This window comes from Erigeron canadensis, chromosome 1, assembly GCF_010389155.1.
Source record: "Erigeron canadensis isolate Cc75 chromosome 1, C_canadensis_v1, whole genome shotgun sequence".
Taxonomy (NCBI): Eukaryota; Viridiplantae; Streptophyta; class Magnoliopsida; order Asterales; family Asteraceae; genus Erigeron; species Erigeron canadensis.
This window is the reverse complement of record NC_057761.1, coordinates 44,128,391-44,149,087: the sequence shown is the minus strand read 5'-3', so window position 1 is coordinate 44,149,087 and position 20,697 is coordinate 44,128,391. Positions and strand designations below refer to the sequence as shown.

The window sequence follows — 20,697 nt, the reverse complement described above, 5'->3', positions numbered from 1 at the left end:
CATATAAATTTTATAATTTATCGATGTACAATTTTTAAAATAAAAGATTTTGAATGAATTAGAGGAATAAAATAATTTATGGAGGAAAGAGAAAATAAGTGTTGAGATTTGAGGAGAGAGAATAAATGAGTTGTTAAGATTTCTTTTAAGAGTATTATATGAATATTGAGTGTTGAAAAGTGAATTTGCTTTATAATATACGAGACAAATGTAACATCCCGAACTTTTTAATTAACGGTTGACTTGAGTCGTTAAGTCAACACAACGTGTCCGTTAAGTCTCTAGGAGATTTAATGCTTATATGTGATTAATATGCGATATGTGGAAGGCTTCAATGCCTTAATGATGTACATGTTAATGTGTTTAAGATGTCAAAGATGATTAAGATGTGTTAAATGTGTCAGTAAGTATTCTTGTTAAGTCGTTTAAGCCTTAGATGTGAAGATGTAAAGTTGAGGGGCCTAAGTGCAAGCCTAGAAAGTTGTTCCAGCAGGTTAAGGGGTCATTAGGGTTAATGAAAACACAATTTCAGTTCTCATTCTACCCTCTCCAAGCCCTAGGCCGCCCCTTCCCTTCCCTTGATCAAGTCCTGCGTGTTACGATCGTTTCTTGGTGATTTGAAGAGGTTTTGATCCATAGTTTGCATCCTTCTTGTAATATACAGGTATTTGAGGTATTATTACATTGATTTCATGTCCTTTCAATCCCTTGATTCGTTTCATAACTGATCTAGGTCCTTAGAGGGTTGATTGGAGTCAAAATCGTGAGTTTTAATCGATTCGGTAACCTAAAACGTTTGTTATTGTGATGCAAATCAAGTAGGAGTTAATCAATGATTTCATTGCATCATTATGGTCTTAAAATGGTGACTTTTGAGGTGCAAAAGTTGTTCATAAGGTTTGGGGTCGTTTGGGGTGTGTTTGGTTAAGTTTTGGAGGTTAAACAATCAGTTTTGTGCAGAATCGGGACTAGATGCGGCACAACCAGAAAACAGTGACACTTAGCTGCGATGCAACTTGGTAGTTGCGACGCAATAGCGACAGAATTTTCAAATGGCCATAACTTTTGAACCGTAACTCTGTTTTTGACAAATAAGCTATCCATGGAATCGTGAGAGAGTCTACTTTCTAATGGTAATACTTTTAAAAGATGATGATGATGTCAAGTTTCCAGAAAGGTTAATTTAGTGAGTGAATGTCGAGTTTCGTCAAGTTATGTAAGCCTTAGGTATTAAACGAACCTCCGATGCATCAAACATTGTCATGAGTCATGTTTATAGGTTTTTAGACTTGAGTCATGACCATAAGTAAGTGGGTACTTGTTAGCTCATTATGTTGCCTAATAATTATAGGTAGTCGGGAATACTTGCAAAGCTCGGTAACTTACGTTATCATTTCTTGTACGCTTCTACGAGGTAGGAAACATGACTTTTCTCACGCTGGAGGCACAACAAAATGTGGTTTTCTATAAGTAACCTCTTAATTGGATTATCTTATATGTGTTGGGTTTTCCGGGTTATGCGGGAGGTTATGTGGGAATATATGCATGTTGAAATGATTTATGTTGATATGATGACGTTTAAAGTAGAAGTATATATGTGTGCATATGAAGTATGATGCTTATAATGACATTGCTATGAAATGTTTAAGATATGTGTTGTTGATAATGTCGTTGATATGCCTTGATGTTGATATGTGATGGCTTATATGTGGGACTTAAGTATGATATGTCTAGTTCACTAGATACGCGTGGGAATTGTTATGAGTTGTGCACGTTAGTGGGATTAAATGCAAAAGTAGACGTGGGACTAATTAGGTAACGATTGTGCCTAATGTTAAAGTAAAATGTGAGATGTGGGAAACCGTTCTAGCCTTAGTGTTAGTGGGTAAAAAGTAAGAAAGATATAAATACGTGGGAAATGCTATAGCTAAATATGTGAGATTGACGTGGGAAGTGTTAAGCTTAACCCGTGCTAGTTTATGCCAAGCTAGTGCGTACGTGGTCGCTTGAGTGGCTTCTTGCGGCATAGTTACGTGGGACTAGTATTTCCGGGTGGAGTGACTAACCACTAATGTTAAAAGCATAACGGGATACTACGGAAATGGCATTGCCTTTCCTAAAAGTTAAGACGTGGGAAATCGTGCTAGTTGTAAAGCTAGTACGTAATGTGTAAGATGTAAGAATAAGTTGATTTAGATAATTACAAGAATATGTGAGAAAGATGTGTATGTAATCTAAGACGTGGGATTACAATATGACGTGAGTTTAAGTAAGATATGTAAGACGTATGATTTAACGATGGATGGGCACAATTAGGAGTAAATACTCTACATGAGCTATACGTATATATGTGATATGTTTATGTGAGACATGTAAGACGAGACATGTTGATTAAGTTGTATGTATATGTTGATATGATGTGTTGGGATGTGGGAATAAGTAAAGATGGGATTATCTATGATTGTTGTGGATTATACGTAATGTGATTATGCGTTGATAAGTAAAATATGACAAAGTTTTATGAAAGTAAAATGAATAACGTTTTATAAATGTGTGTATCTTACTTAACTAATTTATTAGCTAACACTTGCTTTTATGAAAATGTTATGTCCTTCAGGATTAACAGGTTTGAGCTAGGAAAGGATTAGCTCGGTGAGATGGGTAGATGCAATAAAGAAAACTAGCATAGTTTGTTGAATGCTTAGACTTCCCCTTTTAGCCTTATGTCCTGGCTACTTTCATTTACGATTTATGAACATGAAATCATGATGACATTTATGTTGGTGCCATAACTTAGATTTCATTTAATTTGTTTTGATGATACACGTTATTAACACCATTTTATAAAGGTACCATCTCGTTACAGATGGAGCAATTTTAAAGTGATCATTTTTCACTACTTTTTAAACGTCGTTTGGCAAAGTTTTTTGAAATCTAGGTTTTTAAAATGACGGGTGTTACAACAAAGTACCCGCGCGTTGTGACGTTAAGATGGTGGGGGATGAATCGGTGATAGGTCATAGGAGATGATATGTCATAGACTGTGATAGCCAAATGCTTTAGCCGTACGGGCTCCGCCCTCAGATTTAAAAATTCATCGAAAGTATATCGAATGACATCTCTAATGAAAAAACATATAATTTTAAGAACACCCATATAATTTTTATAGTTTATCGATGTACGGTTTTTAAAATAAAAGATTTTGAATAAATTAGAAGGATAAAATGATTTATGGATGAGAGAGAAAAAATGAGTGGTTGCGATTTAAGGAGAGAGAAAAATGAATGGTTAAGATGTATATAGATGTAATGTACATTATGCATTAGTAGGTATACATTGTTGAAAAGTTAAAAAAATTTGGAGGGAACAAATACTTTATAATGTAGTAGAGATAGAGATACTATAGATAATATCTAGGGATGACATAAAAACCCGACCCGGCGGGGAAACCTGAAACCCGATGAGGAAACTCGATACGCGAACCCGTTCGGGGCAGTGACTGGGGCATGTCTACCCCTACTCGACCCGACCCGATATCAACACATATATCTATATATTTATAAGTAATTAGTTTTGAATTTATATTTCACACTAATATCAACAAAATTTGTGTCTATGTTCAATAACATGCATATCTATTTCTCAAAACATCAAGAATAAGTAGTACCTTTCTCAAATCATATAAGTTTTAGTAAATATTTTTGAAAAATAAATATACTTATCGGATCGGATTTCGGGTTTCAGGTTTTGGGCATGATTTTATCCTTGATAAGATCCCCGATGAGTATCGGGTCGAGTTCGGGTCATATATTCCTTATCGGGTTCGAGTTCGGATTCAAATTGCCATTTATTAATATCCATGAACAACTAACAACAAAGGATCCAAAAGTTCTTTAAAAAAACCTTTTCAAAAATCAAAGAGCCAAGATTTGAAAAAAGTATACGTATAATATACAAATACAAATAATACAGTATAACTTTCTACGAGTATTTTTAATTCCTACAGTAACTTATTAATCAGATATTTCCATAACCGGGAATTCTGCAGATAAAAAAGAAACCGTCATATCACCACCGCCACATGGCATCCTCTCCGTCACCGTCGCCTCCGCCACTTCCACGTCTAAACAAACTCACAATTAAATCCACACCTACATTTTTTCACTCAACTTTTCACCGCCGCAAATCAATTAAGCCTGAAATTTACTGTCAACATAACCGTTCCGATAACGGCCACCACCGGCAACAACAACAGCAACAGTGGACGGTCGATTGCGTCACCGGAAGTGATCCGATTCACATTATTCTTAAGCCGCCGGCGATTGGGACCGCTGCTCCGATTACAATGAATTCCGGATTGAAAAATTCGAAGAAAGTTTGCTTGTTTTACGCTGCAGAAATGGAAGCGCTTGCGCAACGAATTGCGGCGCAATCGGATGCGATTGAGCTTCGTAGTATTAATTGGAGGTATAATTTGATTGTTATTTGAGATTTTTTTTTTTTTTTGTGTGTGTGTGTATATAGAATGTACTTACCGGAGTTTTGATTAGGTTTTGAATTATTGTGTGGGACCTGTGAGAGTTGTCGGTTATCAACCTTTTATGAATAGCATTTAGTCATTTACCGTTAAACATTTTTAAAAAAGGCAATGCTAAACACTGCCTTGATGATTGGAGTTACATGACTCATCTAAATTGAAGTTAGAATTGATGGAATTTCAGGAAATTTGAGGATGGGTTTCCAAATTTGTCGATACCAAATGCACATGGAATTCGAGGAGAACATGTAGCTTTCCTTGCATCGTTTAGTTCTCCGGGAGTTATCTTTGAGCAATTGTCTATTAGTTATGCATTACCAAAGCTGTTTGTTTCCTCATTCACCTTAGTCCTTCCTTTCTTCCCTACTGGCACTTCTGAGCGTATGGAGGATGAAGGTGATATTGCAACAGCTTTTACTCTGGCTAGATTCTTGTCAAACATTCCAATATCAAGGGGCGGGCCTACTAGTGTTGTCATTTATGATATCCATGCTTTGCAGGTTGGTGTCATGAACTAGTATTCCATTATCTACATACCAAATGATTTATATCTAGTTCATCCATTTGTTATCCATGTTTTCATTTTATTCAAATACTTGTGTATAACTGGTAGATGTGGCACTCTTGACCAGTTTACTTATAAAAGGGTCGATTTGGGTTGTGCATTACGTGAAATGGTTCAAAAGAAAAAGTAGCTGAAAGGGGAAGGGTCAAATGCGTTTAAGGGACTACACGTTTTGAAAGCTGCCCGAAATCTGTTCTTAATGCATACAACCACGTTACTCATATTATTGAAAGACTTGGATTATCACTGTATTAGTGTTTTTCCAATCATTACTAAGATATAATCATAATAAGAAGAATAGAAAAGTGACACAAAGTGTGTACGGGTAAATCAAAACTGTCCAGTTCATTTTCGACGCATACCAAAAAGTTGGTGTTTAAAGCTGAACCCATTTTGACGCATTTCGTCCAGCTTGTTAGTCTTGCCAGCTTTAGGTGTAAGGTTTGTTGTAGTATTTAATTTTTACCTCTTTCATGGTTTTTTACAGGAAAGATTCTACTTTGATGACAATGTATTACCATGTTTTGAGAGTGGGATCCCTTTGCTTAAAAGCAGGCTTCAACAGCTCCCTGACTCTGATAATGTAATTTCTTTTACACTCTTTTGGCTTCTGTAAATTGCATGCTATCATTGTTTTTTATGAAGCTTAATTGTTGCTGAGATTCCCAAATTAAGACTTGCTTTCTGGTTTTATGTTAACCCCATGGGAAATAAAAGATATCGATTGCTTTTCCGGATGATGGTGCTTGGAAACGGTTTCACAAGCAGCTGCAACACTTCCCAATGGTATGTGGAATTAGCTTGGTTTCTATTCTACATTTTATATGTATTAGTTTGGCAAAATCTTACTGCCGAATAGTTTTCATTTCCTGGGAGCTCTCAAGTTAAGAGGTTGAAGGTTATATATTTATTAATGCTCTTAGTGGCTTTAATTTATTAGACAGATTACTCTTGAAGCAAATATGATGAGCTCATGCACCAATTTCTTGCCTATAATTATGTTAGCCATGTCTCTATCCGTCATAGGTGGCAATCTTGACCGACTTATTGAATGGATTGATTTGGGCTATTTCAGTTTCTATTTTTAACAGGTCAAATAGGTGAAAAAAAGTTAAGGAAAGAAATGAAAGGACTCAAATGTTATTCAAAGTAATTTTATTGCCTAAACCTCTCCGAAATATTTTTATTAAAGAAATCAATTACTTTTAAAATAATGGAAATTTAGTAACCATATTTGACAAGCTATATGTTTATGAAAAAACTGAACAAGTTTGGACAAAAAGTGTTTTGGGTCAATCCAACCCGAGCCATTTCTAACCTTATAATAGGTTCCCATTTTAACCCCTTCCCAACCTGACTGTCCCGCTTATTTTTCTACCTGTAGCCATTAATAATGTTTGCTTCAGTATATTTCACTGTTACTAGCTGGTCATTGTATCTGCAGATTATTTGTGCCAAAGTTAGGGAAGGTGATCAACGAATTGTTCGCATTAAAGAAGGAGACCCGCAAGGCCGTCATGTTGTGATAGTCGATGATCTCGTTCAGTCTGGTGGAACTCTAATTGAGTGCCAGGTGATGAGAAATACATATGAATAAAACAGATTATAATATATTCACAAGATTATCTTATCATTAGCTATTCAAAGATCTAAAAAGAGAAAAGGATGACCCAAACCGATTCCTTTACACGTTTATATTTATATTGTTGTGTTGTTTATCTGATTCTTACCTTCATTAATGTGGTTGTTTATAGCGCTGTTTCTCTAGTTATTGGTTTTCATTATAGTGGTTGTTTATGTCTTTATGATATGCAACATATAGCTTTGATAATAAATTGCTCGACTCCCTGGCTTGTAGAAAATGTTGGCAAAACATGGAGCCAAAAAGGTTAGCGCATATGTGACCCATGGTGTTTTTCCTAAGAGATCATGGGAGCGGTTTGCACACGATATCGGAGGTACGTATTTAGTGCTTTGAGCTCCATATCATTGTTATTGTATATTGTCTAGGAACATCTGGCAAACCATGTAGTTCAGTTGCGTTCTTGCATGAAGAATATGCGGCATTGATATTGTCTGTCATTTGTGTAATGCTTACGAACACATGTTCTCACCTACATCTGTTTTAACTCCTTTACATACAAACAGGTTGAATTCAGTTTGGTTATCTTTAACAGGTCAAGTCTGATAGGTTAAAATATTTAACTAGAAAGGAAACAGGTCAAATGGGTCAAGCAGGCCACAGGAGTTGAAATTTGAAAGTCAAAAAATGTATACATATGCATAAAACCTTCTTAATCATTTTTATCAAACTAAGTTTACATTATTTTTATTATTGTAATCATATGTAGTCCTATAATCAAATATAAGATGTTCACTATTCACAAAGTTAAATTAGAAATCACTTATAAACCGGTATTTGCAAGTTGGCTGGGTTCATTTGGACATTACTACTAATAAAGAATCAGTTTAGCCTATTCTCTGACATGTCCAACCCACCCAATTTGCCACCCATATATCTATCGTCAATTGCTCCACAATAATATATGTACCACCATGATCACCTTTTTCCCTCTCTGCAAATCTTTTCAGGACACCCGGATAACGGTTTGACTTACTTTTGGATTACGGACTCATGTCCCCTAACTGTGAAGGAAGTGAAGAATAAACCTCCATTTGAGGTCCTGAGTCTTGCTAGTTCTATAGCAGCTACCCTGCAAATATAGTTCAGTGTTTCTGGCCGTGGGAGTGAATATTTTACACCACCTTGCCGAAGGCTATGTTAAATTTTTGTTCATTGTTCTTCTCCCTTTTCATTTATAGAGTGATTTGGTTCCTAATTGGCCCAAACTTTAGGATATTTAATGTAATTAAGCCAGATTCTTTAAACAGACCAATGAAATTCATCATTCATGTTATCATGTAATGCCATTATGTTATTATGTACGAAGATGCTTGCTATTGATGACAATGAAAAGCCAAAAAAAATAACTCGTATTTAATGTTTTAACTTTGCACTTTTGGAGTATCCTAACCTCTAACATGTAATAGACACAAAACCCCTTTGAAGTCAACTATATGTTGTGTTCTTATCAAAAAGAAATGTATACAAGCAGATTGCATACTCATTTGACTTTGTGAGAATTCTTTATGTAGTTCAAGAGGTGATTCAGGGCATTGCCACTGTCGATGGCTTCCCGTGCTCTATCCAGGGCAGTTGATACATCTTCTGCACCCTCACATCCAAGCAAGTGATCCGTCATCCCAGCATTTAATACGATCCGGTCATATGCAGGTCCCTTTTCTCCACGTAAAGCTGCTATGCCCAATTCTATGTTTTTTGAAACCTGAAAACCATAAGCATAATTTTGAGATGCTAATCAAGGATCTAACTGGAAAAAAACAAAAAACTAAAGGTGGAAATATTTACCCATTTATCAACAAATGGATTGGTTTGGTAAGAAAACAGTTAAAGAATAACTCAAAGTGGTTTCATCTCTTCATGTAAACCCGATATGTTTCAACCCAAATTTAACGTGCTATCTATCTAAGGAAATAATTCTTAAAATGTATACAAGTGTAAGCTATAAAATTACCCTCATCGAATCCAACCTGTTTGGACCCACCACCCATCTTCCTACCATCGCTATACTTGGCTAAACTTTCACTTAAAAACAAGGAATAGATCATACGAAAGCCTAAAACCTTACCGATCTATCGGTTCTTGGAGTCTCTGAGGGTTCAAAACCATATTCCATTGCATCCACTACCAAGGAAAAATTTTCACGAGATACCCCTGTAAATATCAAAAAGAGAAGCATTATAATTACAATTTGGTAATACAAAACTTTTAAGGATTCTCAAGCAGATGAGACATCAGCATAAGCTTTAATTCATAATTCAGTGTACGCACCATCCACATCATATGCTGGTGGGGTGTTGAATGAACGAAAACCAGAACAGTAATTTACAGGAAGCCCTTTTGATGCATTTCCTGAACGCGATTTCATAGTCATTGAAAGTGCCCCTTCTTCACCCTACATTTAACGACTTTCATCAACTTATATAGAAATGATAAGATTATCAGTTTGGTAACTAGTCTTACTAAACCATAAAGGAGCTAGGGCAAGAGTTTACGCAAGCGAATTGCTTCTAATGTCATAAAACATAATATTAGATGTGGCAATATGGGTGGGTTGGAAAAGTTCAGTATGGTCAAACTTCAAAACAGGTAATTTATTTAGGCAAAATTTTATAAATAATTGACGTGTCAAGTCAAGAATGTATGCATGCCAATTGCTTCTTATCTCATATTACATAAAACATGATGCTATTCAGTACGTCAAAACTTAAAACAGGTGATTTATTTAGGCAAAAAAGTTATAAAGAATGGGCATGCCAAAAATGACTAAAATATTTTATGTTTATATCAATAATGATATAAAAATGATTTAGGAGGTTTTATGCGTTAAAATTTAAAACTACAACTCGGCTGACTTTTAGGCCAGTTTTAACGCTATTAAAATAAAAAGATAATCAGAATCAACCAATTCATAAATGTTGAACCCAGATATGCCAACACTTCCAAGGACCAAGATTAGAACCAACATAAATTCTTACCTTCACCACCAAACCAGCATGAACACCTCTTCGCCTAATAAGCATTAGAAGTGGTTCTTCATAACCTTCATGGTAGAATCCTGCTATAATTGCTTCTTTACCTGTAGCCTATACATTATTTATTACAGTACATATTGTTTTTAGAGATTTTTGTTGCATTATGCAAAATGAAGTATTATGTACTTTTACATGATACTATGCCATTTAAGTATTAGAAAAGTAAAGGCAATATTACCCTCACAAATTGCTGAACCTTTTCTGTTGTTGCCAATGGTGGCCGTTTCTTTATATGTTCCCTCATCTCAATTAACGAATATCTGCAGAAACCATATCGATGACATTACTTGCCAGACTTGGCAAAAATTGGGGCATTGAGTAGTCATTTTAAGAACGGAGAAGTAACAGGCCTAGCCTGTGATGGATCCAGGTTGCCAGTTTATTTAGTATTATACCCTTTACTTTCCATTTCTTTATTTTTCAATTTCATCTTGTACTAATTTTATAATTGTATTTTTCTTAAACCAAAAGCTCATTCTTCATATTAGATGATGCAATCTTTTCAATTCCAACATTATCTTCCGAATTCTCACTGTAGACTTGTTTTTATCTCGCCAAAAATCAATTATGTTAGACTAGATGATTTTGCATTTCCGTAGGAAGAAAAAACAGAGTTTTTATGTCTACTTACAATGAGGGGCGAGCTTCCCGTAGGCTGACATAAGCAAAACCAACTGTGTCATCCTGCAACAGTTCCTTACATCATTATAAATAAAGAAACAGCTACGCCGAAAACAAAATGAAGCAAAATCCAATTACCTCAAGAAGCTTTTTAGCCTGCATTGTTGTTACGTTAACATTTGCTCCCATGAATTTTAGCATTTGCTCTTCAGTTATCCCGCCCTGTACAAAGAGTCAAAGACACCATATATTAGCATAACTTACAGAAAATATAGTATTATTCTATGGGAAAATGATCCGTACTGCAGACTTTACCTAAGCTTAGGTACTGCCGCATTAAAAAAAGTTACAGATTAAACCTTTGAATTTGATAAACATAAATACCCCCCCCCCTGAATTTTACATAATACCCTCCTGCTTTACCTAAGATAGGTACTGCATGCTTTACCAGCTTACCTAACCTTTCCCCTTATTCCATTTATAATAGAAAAATGACCTTTAAATATAACTGTACGATGTGATTTCACCCAATAAAAAATATAAAAAACTGCGATATTGAATTATAAAATATACACCAAACCTAATCTATGACAAAGGACAGATAAATTCTCATCCGCAATTTCTTTTTTAATGACTGGATTAATGAAAACCCCACTTCTGGTAGTACATTATTACTCTGTAAGATTAAAACGTGGTAGAAATAAATTTTCTAAAACAATCATTTATTCTAATAGCATTATCTTTTTGAAAAACAAATTACAGTAATAAAAAGTCTAACATTGATATTGTCACACGGATGATACCTTTGGTGGCATCCAGTCTACACCATGTAGGAGGGATGATTCATTGTAACATGACCGCACAGCAGCAACAAAGAGTGTGCTCCTAAAGAAACGTGTGTTTCCATCGTAAGGTTCACCATAATGAGTCAATGATCTAACATCAGCTACCGGCACAGGACCTAATGATCCATAAATTATAACATCAACAAATATACATTTACTTTGCAAATCTATCAGTGACCTACTTTATTAACTAGTACCGAGCTCATCATCAAATGCGAGGCAGTATGCTTTTAGCTCACGATCTGTCTCCCTGTTCATACGCTGACCTATCAAGAACGCTGATAATAGTGACTCACTTACAGCGCCAGGTGTATCATGTTCCGACTTCAGTGGAAGAACATCCTTCATAACACCTTGAACCTCTTCATAACCAAGATGACCACCAGCTAAAACTTCCCTAAGGGCACCCACAAGTCTCATTTCATAACTCCCATTGCCGACATATTGTGGCCCTATTGAATTCCCAAGTCTCATAATTGAACCTTCTGGATCAGCTAGAAAGATTATATCTGAAGGTAGTGTACGAATTAAATGTGGCCAATATGCGTCCATTGCGCGCCTTTCTCCTTCACTCCATTGAGTTGGTTCTGGGAATGCATTTGCACGAATTGTCATAGCTGCAAAAAATGCTCCCAGCTGGGCCTTTGACACTTCTTCTTCATCTTTCAGTTCTCCCTTCGCTGACATCAAATATAAGGCTTAATACAGCTGGCCTCTATAAAGACTACAACGTCATTCTAAACATTTTCCAAAACATCTTTACATTTTTCTGAATACTTGTTACGAATAATTCATCCTTCATGTAAAACATGCAACTAGAACTAGCCGGTTTGCAAGAATAAGAACTTCTTAAATTTGGACAAAAAACAAAGAATTATAACCAGGGTAATCCCTTTTACCCAAAATAACAAAAAAACTAAGTACAAAGGTTTCTTTGGCATATTGCAAAAGTATGGCTACTTTACAATGAAAAGTCAAGTACAACGGTTCAGAAACACAATCACGCGAATACCTAAAAACTGGTACCAAAAATATTAAAGATTACAAAATGCTTGCATCTTTTTAAAGAAATCAATTTCAAATCCTTATATCAGTTCTAAAGAAACTAGTTCACCAATAAGAGTAACATGACTTAATTATAAAATTAAATCCTGTAACGCATCACCTCTAGCTTTCATTGTCATTATTGCTAGTAGTAGCCTATGTACTAATGCAATATGTGCATCTCGTTTATGTTTCGTTTGACATGGGTTTTGCTTAGGTAATACTACCGCCATCCCATTATTATGTACTAGACAAAAAATGCAGATTTTAAGAAGAAAGTAATTGATGCAACTTACTTTTTACTAAACTGAACCTTTTATACCTTTATCATATATTTAATTAATGTTATTTTCATGTTTGTAATACTAGTTAATATTAATAGTATGTAAAAACCTGCCAATTGTTTTTACCTTTTTAGTAGCGAACAATTACTTTAGACAACCGAAAATAGTAAGGTAAACTCAAAACATAATTGGCCGTTTCCTAGACGTTTTCTCTGGCCATCTCAAGATGTTACCCAGTGAGGTCCGAAGCTAAGTCTCTTATATAATCCATCAAAAATACGTCTCTGAATGTATTCACCCGAAATGAAATCGTGGGTATTACATTCTGAAACTTGCTTTTCTATTTATCAAGTTTTCAACTTTTACCAATTTTGACATATCTGGCATCTTATAACATGGCCCAATGCATACATACAACAGTAATATAGATAAATAAATAAAAAAAACCGGGTTCATGGGGAAGTGGGAGGTTTTGCCTCTCTAAGATCCTGATTTCAAACCTGGGCATTGACTTTGAATAACAAACTTCCGGATAACTAACAACTAACATTTTGCCAATATATATATATATATATATATATAGAAAGAAAGAAAGGAGTTACAGTTACAGAGTAGAAGTACCAGATTTAAGAATAGTATCGAGGACTTTGAAAGCTTGTTGTTCAGAAAGGGGTTTAGTTTGAGTAGGACCAGTACAGACCCTAGTTTGAGCATCTAAAACAGTCTGATTAGGTTTACGTGAGTTGGGCCTCTGAAATGAAGTGGATAGAGTAGGATTCCGAGCATCTGATTGACTAAGTCCATAATACTGATCTAAATCACTTAACACGGAGGATATGATGCATTTGTTTTGATGGCGAAATGATAAGGTGTTTGGATGATTGCGTGTTTGGGTGGGAAATAGTAAAGAGGAGGAGGGTTTGATTGTGGGGTTGAAGAAGAGTGATTTCATTTTTTTTTTGTTGGGTGGGAATTATTTGTTTGTCACATGAGAGATGATTGAAGTTTGTCAAAATGAGGAAGAAAAGACAGTTGAAATCAGGCGGATATATTTATGTTAGTAGTAGAAAGGGCATTCCAATTGAGCTTTTCTGCAAAGCTTTTTATTACGAGTATTTCATAAAATTTTAAAAACTTTAGCCATAGGAAACCGATCTGTACACCACTAATTTTTGTCGATACACTACTTACTGTGTTTTACAGTGTTATACTATACAATGCAATAATACATATTTGATGGTGTATCGCCAAAAACTGGTGGTGTACAGATCACCTCCCTTAGCCATAGCATGAGGAATTCCCAAGTCTTAGTAAAAATTTGACTTTGTCTCTTTTTATTGTTTTATAACTAGTTTTTTGTCCCGGGCGTTGTCCCGGGAAACATTATGTAATATCTACACATGTAAAAAAATTATATAAAAATAAAATTTTCACGACAAAAGTTAAAAAGTGAAAAGTTATGTGGTAAAAGGTAAAGAAAATGAAACTTTGGTAGCTGAAGTTGAAAGTTTTGAACTTATGTGGTAAAAAGTTTAGAGTATGAAACTTCGTTGACAAAAGTTAAAAATTCAAAAATAAAGTAAGAGAATGAAACTTTCCGGGCAAAAGTTAGAAAAAATAAAAGTATAAAAAGTAAATAAACCTAAATTTTTTGTATGGAAAGTAAAAGAAACGAAAGTGATGTGACAAAAAGTTTAGTAAATTTAATTGATAAAAAGTAAAGAGAATGAAACTTTTGTTACAAAAGTTTAGGGTGAAAGCCCGTCGAGGTTGGTTGCAAACAGGTGAAAGCCCGTCGTGTGTGAGAGGGTAATGATGATAATAATTTGAACGTTGTCAACGGCCATTAGACCGTTTTTTGGAACATTTAGGTTTTATAAAAAAAAAAAAAATCTTTCTTGTTACCTATATATCCATCTTAAGTTATTTTCAAAAACACAACAAACATCTTATCGAATCATAACCATTATCAACAAAGTGTCTTCATTCTCTTCCTTTTCAGACGGGATATTCTTACATACTCAGTTATCTACGGGTAGTACCTGACCGTTTTTGCAGTTTGTGTTCGATTCACTTGAAAGCACGACAAGTTCTACCAATCACTGGACCTATGTGGAATGTTTTCGGGAATCTACTACTGGAGTTACTAGATGAACAGATCCATCATCGTTTTCATTTTGATCTTACAAAGCACGTCGTCGTTTAATACTTTTCATATCTCGATTGCGTAGCGGATGAACCGATTGAAGAATTAATTTGGCAGTTAACTATTATGTAATTTTAGTTGTTAGTTTTTATTAAATTTTATGTTTTATATAATCATCTTTTCTCTAATTATTAAGCAATGTACTTTTATTTAATTATTAAAGATAGATCATCATAAAAATAATAATAAAAAAAAAAACTCCTAAAAATCCTCCGAACGACTTCTGATGGTGATATTTGACATGATCAAAGGATGAAATTAGAAGAGGGAATAATGAAGTACATTTATCATGTAGTCATGTTATTGGGAAGACTTTAGAAAGATATATCATTTCTCTTTTTTAAATTGTCTAATATGATTATAAAAGTTATGGAGTATAATAAAAAAAATTTTTGGAAGAGTTGGATCGCATGAATGCAATAAAAAGTATTGAGTTTGAGGGTTGAAGTGAGGTGACATGATCTTATTGGTGAATGGTGATAAGAAGGTTTGAGGGTTGGATGGCATGACTCCCTCCCCATTATCAGTTAAAATCTTTTTAAACTCATTCAAGAATCACTCGTTATCTTCATTATCAAAATTAAAATCTTTTTTAAACTCATTCAAGATTCACCTATTGTTTACACTTTTTAGTTAAAATCTTTTCCACAAATTCAATAATCACCATTCTCTCCATGATCAATTAATATCTTTTTAAACCCATTTAAGAATCACTGTTATTTGTTCCAAAAATTTTTATTATAAGTGATAAATTACAACTTTCACAAAAAATCAAGAATGAAGTATTCAATAGGACTCTCAGTGCTCTTACACGTCCAACTAGTTGAGAGATGTTAATGTTTTTTAAAAAGAACCTTCTAAGTTGATCATTAGTGTCGATCATACACAAACCATATTTGGTATGGTAGTAATAGTTTCATAGCAGGCTAATAGGATTGTGAACTGGTTGTGTGAAGCACACGAACAAATTATCAAATCAATAAATCTAAGAAGAATGTATGTTCTTCAACATGTTGCATGTTGAAGAAAAAACAAGAATCTGGAAAGAGAATTGATTAAAAGCAATGGTTTCTAGAAAGATTACCACGTACATATTCTCCATAACAAACATAGAAGGAGGACATTTTCTGCAGCTATAGATTACACGCTTCTACGATTTGATATATACGATTTCCAGTTTTTTTAGACAAAAATTAATTGAGTATTGCATAAAATCTTTTTAAAAGTCACATCAATAGACTAGACATTTGTTCTTTTTTATGGACAAGACATACATAATAGATTGTATGCAATATTAAGTATATCGCCGTATCAAACAAAAAATGGGACTCTTGACTATCAAAGCGTAAAAGCGGTTATATATAGGAGTAGAAATCGTCTCCCCTATGTATGTCTTGGAAAATCTAGTGATAATTTTTTCATATATCATAGCTGTTGATCAAAACTCTTTCCCATTTTCTTGTTTTTTCTTGAAAATTAGTGATTTAATAAGTGTCCGTGTGCATCATATAACTGGTTTACAATCTTGTCAGTATGTCATGAATCTACTGCCACCATACTGTTTATATATGATCAACATTAGTGATCAAATTGGAAAAAAAGTTTAGTAAATAATAAACATCCTTCAACTTAAGGGTAGCATTCCACGTGTAAAAGCACTCAGAGTACTTAATGATACCGTCATTCTTGATTTATTGTAGAAGTTGTATTTTCGCTAATAATGAATTTTCTTGGAGCAAGAAACGGTGATTATTGAATGGGTTTAAAAAAATATTAGTTGATCATGGAAACAAGTATGATTCTTGAATTAGTGTAAAAAGATTTTAATTGAAAACGTTACGTAGATGATGGATGATTCTTGAATGAGTTTAAACAAGAATTTAATTGATAATGGAGATGAGGAGTGCTTCTTGGGTTGGTTTAAAAAGATTTTATTGGCATTTTTGAGGTTTTTTGTTTGTGGTATATAAGAAAAATAATAGAAAAATATTTTGGTAATATCAATTAGTTTGTTTTTTATATAAAAGAAAAGATTGAAAATGATAAGAAATTTGGAGATTTATGATTTGGATAGTCCTCCCATGAGCGTCTACTTGAGGAGACTTAGGTTCGAATTCTAAGGGGGCAAGTTTTACACCTATCAATCGTCGTGCCGTTGGTTGATTGATAGAAGGTTTTACTCCTTCTGTGGTTTCTTGGAAATTCGAATGACATGCTACCGGAAAGACATATGGGCCGGTAAGTGGGATGAACAAACTCTGACTATTCGAGCGTTAAAAAAAAATATATATGTAAAACTACAATTCCACTATTCATTCTTCATTTAACTATATATATAACAACAATACATCTATAAAACTATACATAGTTTTCTTATAAATTGTTATCTTTGAACTCGAAAATATAATTAACTCTTCATTCTCTTTTTCCTTTATTTCCTTTTATTAATTTATTTTCCTTTCATCCTCTATCCAATACTATTATTTATTTTTCTTTTATCATAAACTCTAGAATATAATTTTTTTTATGGGTGATAGAACATCAAATATACTTTACTCTTGTATTTTTTTCAATATGACTTTACTCTTATACTACTTCAATAAACAATAATAAACATTATCATCAAAGATTAAATGTTAGTTAATTGTCATTGAAGGTCTCTGTCAAAGAGACTAACACCATATTGACTTTTGAGTGTAAACCGAAATCGATATTACCAAAGGTTAACCGTAAATAGGTTTACCCGGTTTCTTCCATTTCGGTGAAAAATTTATTCTTGAATAGTACAATTCAATCCCATAATTTTTCTTAAATGACTAGTTAGTTGTATGAGATCGAGTACCTGAATGACATCAGGTAGTATGTAGATCACGATCCATATTTTCTCATTACCACCATCAAAGGAAACCCTTATGATGTGTAATTTCGAGTCTTAAAATTTATAACATACTTGTAGGCAGTTGACTCATACGTATGCAATATATTTAACTTGGTAAATCCAAGATCGAACACAAAGACTATTGTTAGAGAAGCTGTTCAAATAATGCAATTCAAAGTAAATGGCGGTTATGACCGTGTTGTCACGTTGTTTTTGAAAGTTAGTATAATTGAAATCGAGTTAGTAATTCCGAAGAATTAATCGAAAAGAGTTTTTTTTGAACAATAATAGAAAAAAAACACACCCACTTGGAATAACTCACATGCCAATCGAAATGTCACAGCGTCACTCACATTGCTGAACAACTATAAAAGAAATAATCCATTTTATTTATACTAATGTTGAAAGTTACCATATGCAATATTACTAAAATACCCCTTACTCTTTCTCTAAATCGTCATCTTCTTTTTTCACTAATTTAATTAGTTCCACTAATATACCTAAAATACTCTTAATGAAATAATTAAACCACTAGTCCCTCAACTCTTAAAATAATTACACTAACCATTATATTAATTACATTTATATTAATAGCCTACATTACTCATCGTCGCCACCGCCACTAGTCACCACCACATTGCCGCCACTGCCGCTATATTTGCGCGGGCATCATGCTAGTAATTGATAATTAAGATGAACTTTTGTTATACTTAAATCTTTAATTGCAAAAAATATAGTTATCGCTCTCGCGAATAATTTATACTCAAACAACTAAGCATTGAGTTCTAAGTTGGTTTTACGATTCAATCTCAAAAAGCTTTATCTCGAACTGCTTATTAATCGCCTAATTAGATCTCAATAATCGATTAGCACATTCAAATGAGTTTAATTGCTTCAAATCCCTATCGTTCGTTTCTCTCAAACTCCAACATTTTTAAATTAATTAAAGACCGATTAATTATTTCATTAATCAACTAACAATTAAATAGATTTCTCTCGAACTTCTATAAACAATTACCAATCAATCGATATACAAGATTAAAAAAAATATTGAAAAGTCAATTAAATATGGAACTTCGATTAAACATAAAACCTTGTTCAACAATTGTGAATAACAAAATAACAATCCTACGAGTATCCACGTTGGTGTAAAGAAATGTAGCTACTCATAACAACTAAAAAACACAATCAATATTGAAAGAAATCATATTGTACCAACAATCTTGATTAATTCGGGAAGCAATGATGAATCCTTGAACAATTATTGATGTTCTCCAACAATGGATGCTAGGAAATCGACCTACACAAGCCTTCAATTCGTTTTTTTTTGTGTGTTTTTAGGGTTTTTAAGTGCTAAAAAGTGTGTCAGACCCATCCTCAATGAATAAAAGGGAGTATATATATGAATTCAGCATCTAACGATCGTTAGTGATGTGTAACAGCCATTACACGGGCTAACTAACAGATCCGTGTAAATATCATCCTGATACTAACAACCGTTAGAATTTTGTAACGCCCGTTAAAAGTATGCTTGTAACTGCCGATAAGACATATGTAACTATCGTTACAGAAGCCATGTAATCCTGTTGATCTTATTAACGACCATTAACGATATGCAACGGGAGTTAGACTTTGACGCTTTTATTTTCTTCATCTTAACATTCTCGGACTTCATCGGAAAGCATCCACAAGCGCATCATATACCAATTTTAGCCATTTTCTTCCATTAAACCTGTTATGGACCTGAAACCACTCGTACATACCATAAAACAACGAAATAGAGGTACGAATGACTATAAAACATAGCATAAATGACCTAAAATAATTTGAGAAATATGTATATATTGAGTCACATCACCCTAGCTTAGGGATACCAATCTAAAAAAAAAAACCTTAAGCTAACTCGACTCCAATAGTTCTTCATGGTGAAAACCCCTCCCCACACTTTAGTGTATAGGTGACCAACTATTACAAGGACATTGGTTACAATACACTCTTAGACCTAAAAAGTTGAAAACTTTACTTAACATATTTCACGCAAGTTACGTTTTAAGTCACAAGTCAAAAAATAATCTTTATATATATAGTAAAAGAAAACTGACCTAATAGCTTATTAACCAATCACAAAGTTAATTTTGATAAAATTAGGATTTGATGATGTCATTATTGATTTTTGTTAATTATTTAAATTTAAATATTTAAAATTAGGCTATATAAATGATAATTAAATTAGAAAACTCAATAACTATGCTATTTACAATTCTACTACGTACATGATATCTATGGATGTATCATATATTTAAATTTTCCCAATTTATCAATTCAATATTGGTAGTATTAATATTCCTACTCAATCAAACTATATAAAATGTTCTACTATTAATAATGTTTTACTTATTAAATTTTTATATTTATTGTTTTATTATTATCGGATAAAGATATTAATCTGCTTATATAAAGCGTAATGTGCCCACAAAATCATCATCGAAAACCTCAAAACCAAAAAAGCATTTGTTATTGTTCGAAACAATCATTGATAATGAAAAGAAATAACATTTTTGCAAGAAATCATTGAGAACTCGGTCAAATGCACAATGAAGGTCAAAATATTTCTTCTCTGGAAGCAATACTTCAGAAGAAACTCATCTACGCGCATGCAATTTTGGTATGATTTTCGTAGATGAACAATATATGCTTATTAATAGGGCAACAAGGCATACTGCTCATTCCATTACACTTTGATATCAACTTTTGAATATCTATTTGGAGAAGGATCAAGGTTAAAACTACTTAGCATGTCGTAACTGCAATATACAAGAAGGTAGTTATGCCAGAAAATAAGTGATGAAGACATGGACATAAATGTCTACTATAAATAGGGTAAATTACACTTTTCGTCCCTGAAGTTGACGGTTCTTTCACTTTTCGTCCCTAATGTTTAAAAATTACAATTTTAACCTTAAAGTTGACAATTTTTTGCAATCAAGGTCCTTCCCCTATACGGCGTTCATTTTTCGCCGTTAACGTATGCACGTGCTAA

General features: G+C 33.6%; 2 protein-coding genes across 3 annotated transcripts; one reads left to right on the top strand and one right to left on the bottom strand.

Annotated features, from left to right (window-relative positions):
* Positions 1-3,960: 3,960 nt before the first annotated feature.
* Positions 3,961-8,028, top strand: LOC122597868 (ribose-phosphate pyrophosphokinase 4-like). The gene is made up of 7 exons (XM_043770451.1): positions 3,961-4,467; positions 4,722-5,037; positions 5,590-5,685; positions 5,820-5,888; positions 6,547-6,675; positions 6,961-7,060; positions 7,695-8,028. Exons 1-7 carry the CDS (start codon positions 4,082-4,084, stop codon positions 7,826-7,828), a joined length of 1,230 nt encoding a protein of 409 aa, XP_043626386.1. The 5' UTR covers positions 3,961-4,081; the 3' UTR covers positions 7,829-8,028.
* Positions 8,029-8,082: 54 nt separating this feature from the next.
* LOC122597857 (anthranilate phosphoribosyltransferase) lies at positions 8,083-13,621 on the bottom strand. 2 transcript variants are annotated; one of them, XM_043770439.1, is made up of 10 exons: positions 13,195-13,606; positions 11,443-11,925; positions 11,204-11,361; positions 10,539-10,622; positions 10,411-10,463; positions 9,958-10,039; positions 9,723-9,830; positions 9,016-9,139; positions 8,813-8,898; positions 8,083-8,449 (listed from the first exon to the last, which is right to left on the bottom strand). In XM_043770439.1, the coding sequence occupies exons 1-10, from the start codon at positions 13,523-13,525 to the stop codon at positions 8,228-8,230; spliced, it is 1,731 nt and encodes a 576-aa protein (XP_043626374.1). In that variant the 5' UTR covers positions 13,526-13,606; the 3' UTR covers positions 8,083-8,227. The 2 variants fall into 2 exon arrangements, 1 of the variants encoding a protein (XP_043626374.1); XR_006323478.1 differs by having other exon boundaries at positions 8,357-8,449; positions 9,074-9,139; positions 13,195-13,621.
* Positions 13,622-20,697: the final 7,076 nt, after the last annotated feature.

Bases quoted from the DNA above. Each gene is read 5' to 3' on its own strand.
- LOC122597868 (XM_043770451.1), top strand. From the start codon at position 4,082: ATGGCATCCTCTCCGTCACCGTCGCCTCCGCCACTTCCACGTCTAAAC. The intron at 5,889-6,546 runs GTATGTGGAATT...TTGTATCTGCAG, and splicing joins AGCTGCAACACTTCCCAATG to ATTATTTGTGCCAAAGTTAG. The intron at 6,676-6,960 runs GTGATGAGAAAT...CCTGGCTTGTAG, and splicing joins GAACTCTAATTGAGTGCCAG to AAAATGTTGGCAAAACATGG.
- LOC122597857 (XM_043770439.1), bottom strand. From the start codon at position 13,525: ATGAAATCACTCTTCTTCAACCCCACAATCAAACCCTCCTCCTCTTTA. The intron at 10,464-10,538 runs GTAATTGGATTT...GAACTGTTGCAG, and splicing joins AGGCTAAAAAGCTTCTTGAG to GATGACACAGTTGGTTTTGC. The intron at 9,140-9,722 runs GTAAGAATTTAT...CGTTAAATGTAG, and splicing joins ATGCTGGTTTGGTGGTGAAG to GGTGAAGAAGGGGCACTTTC.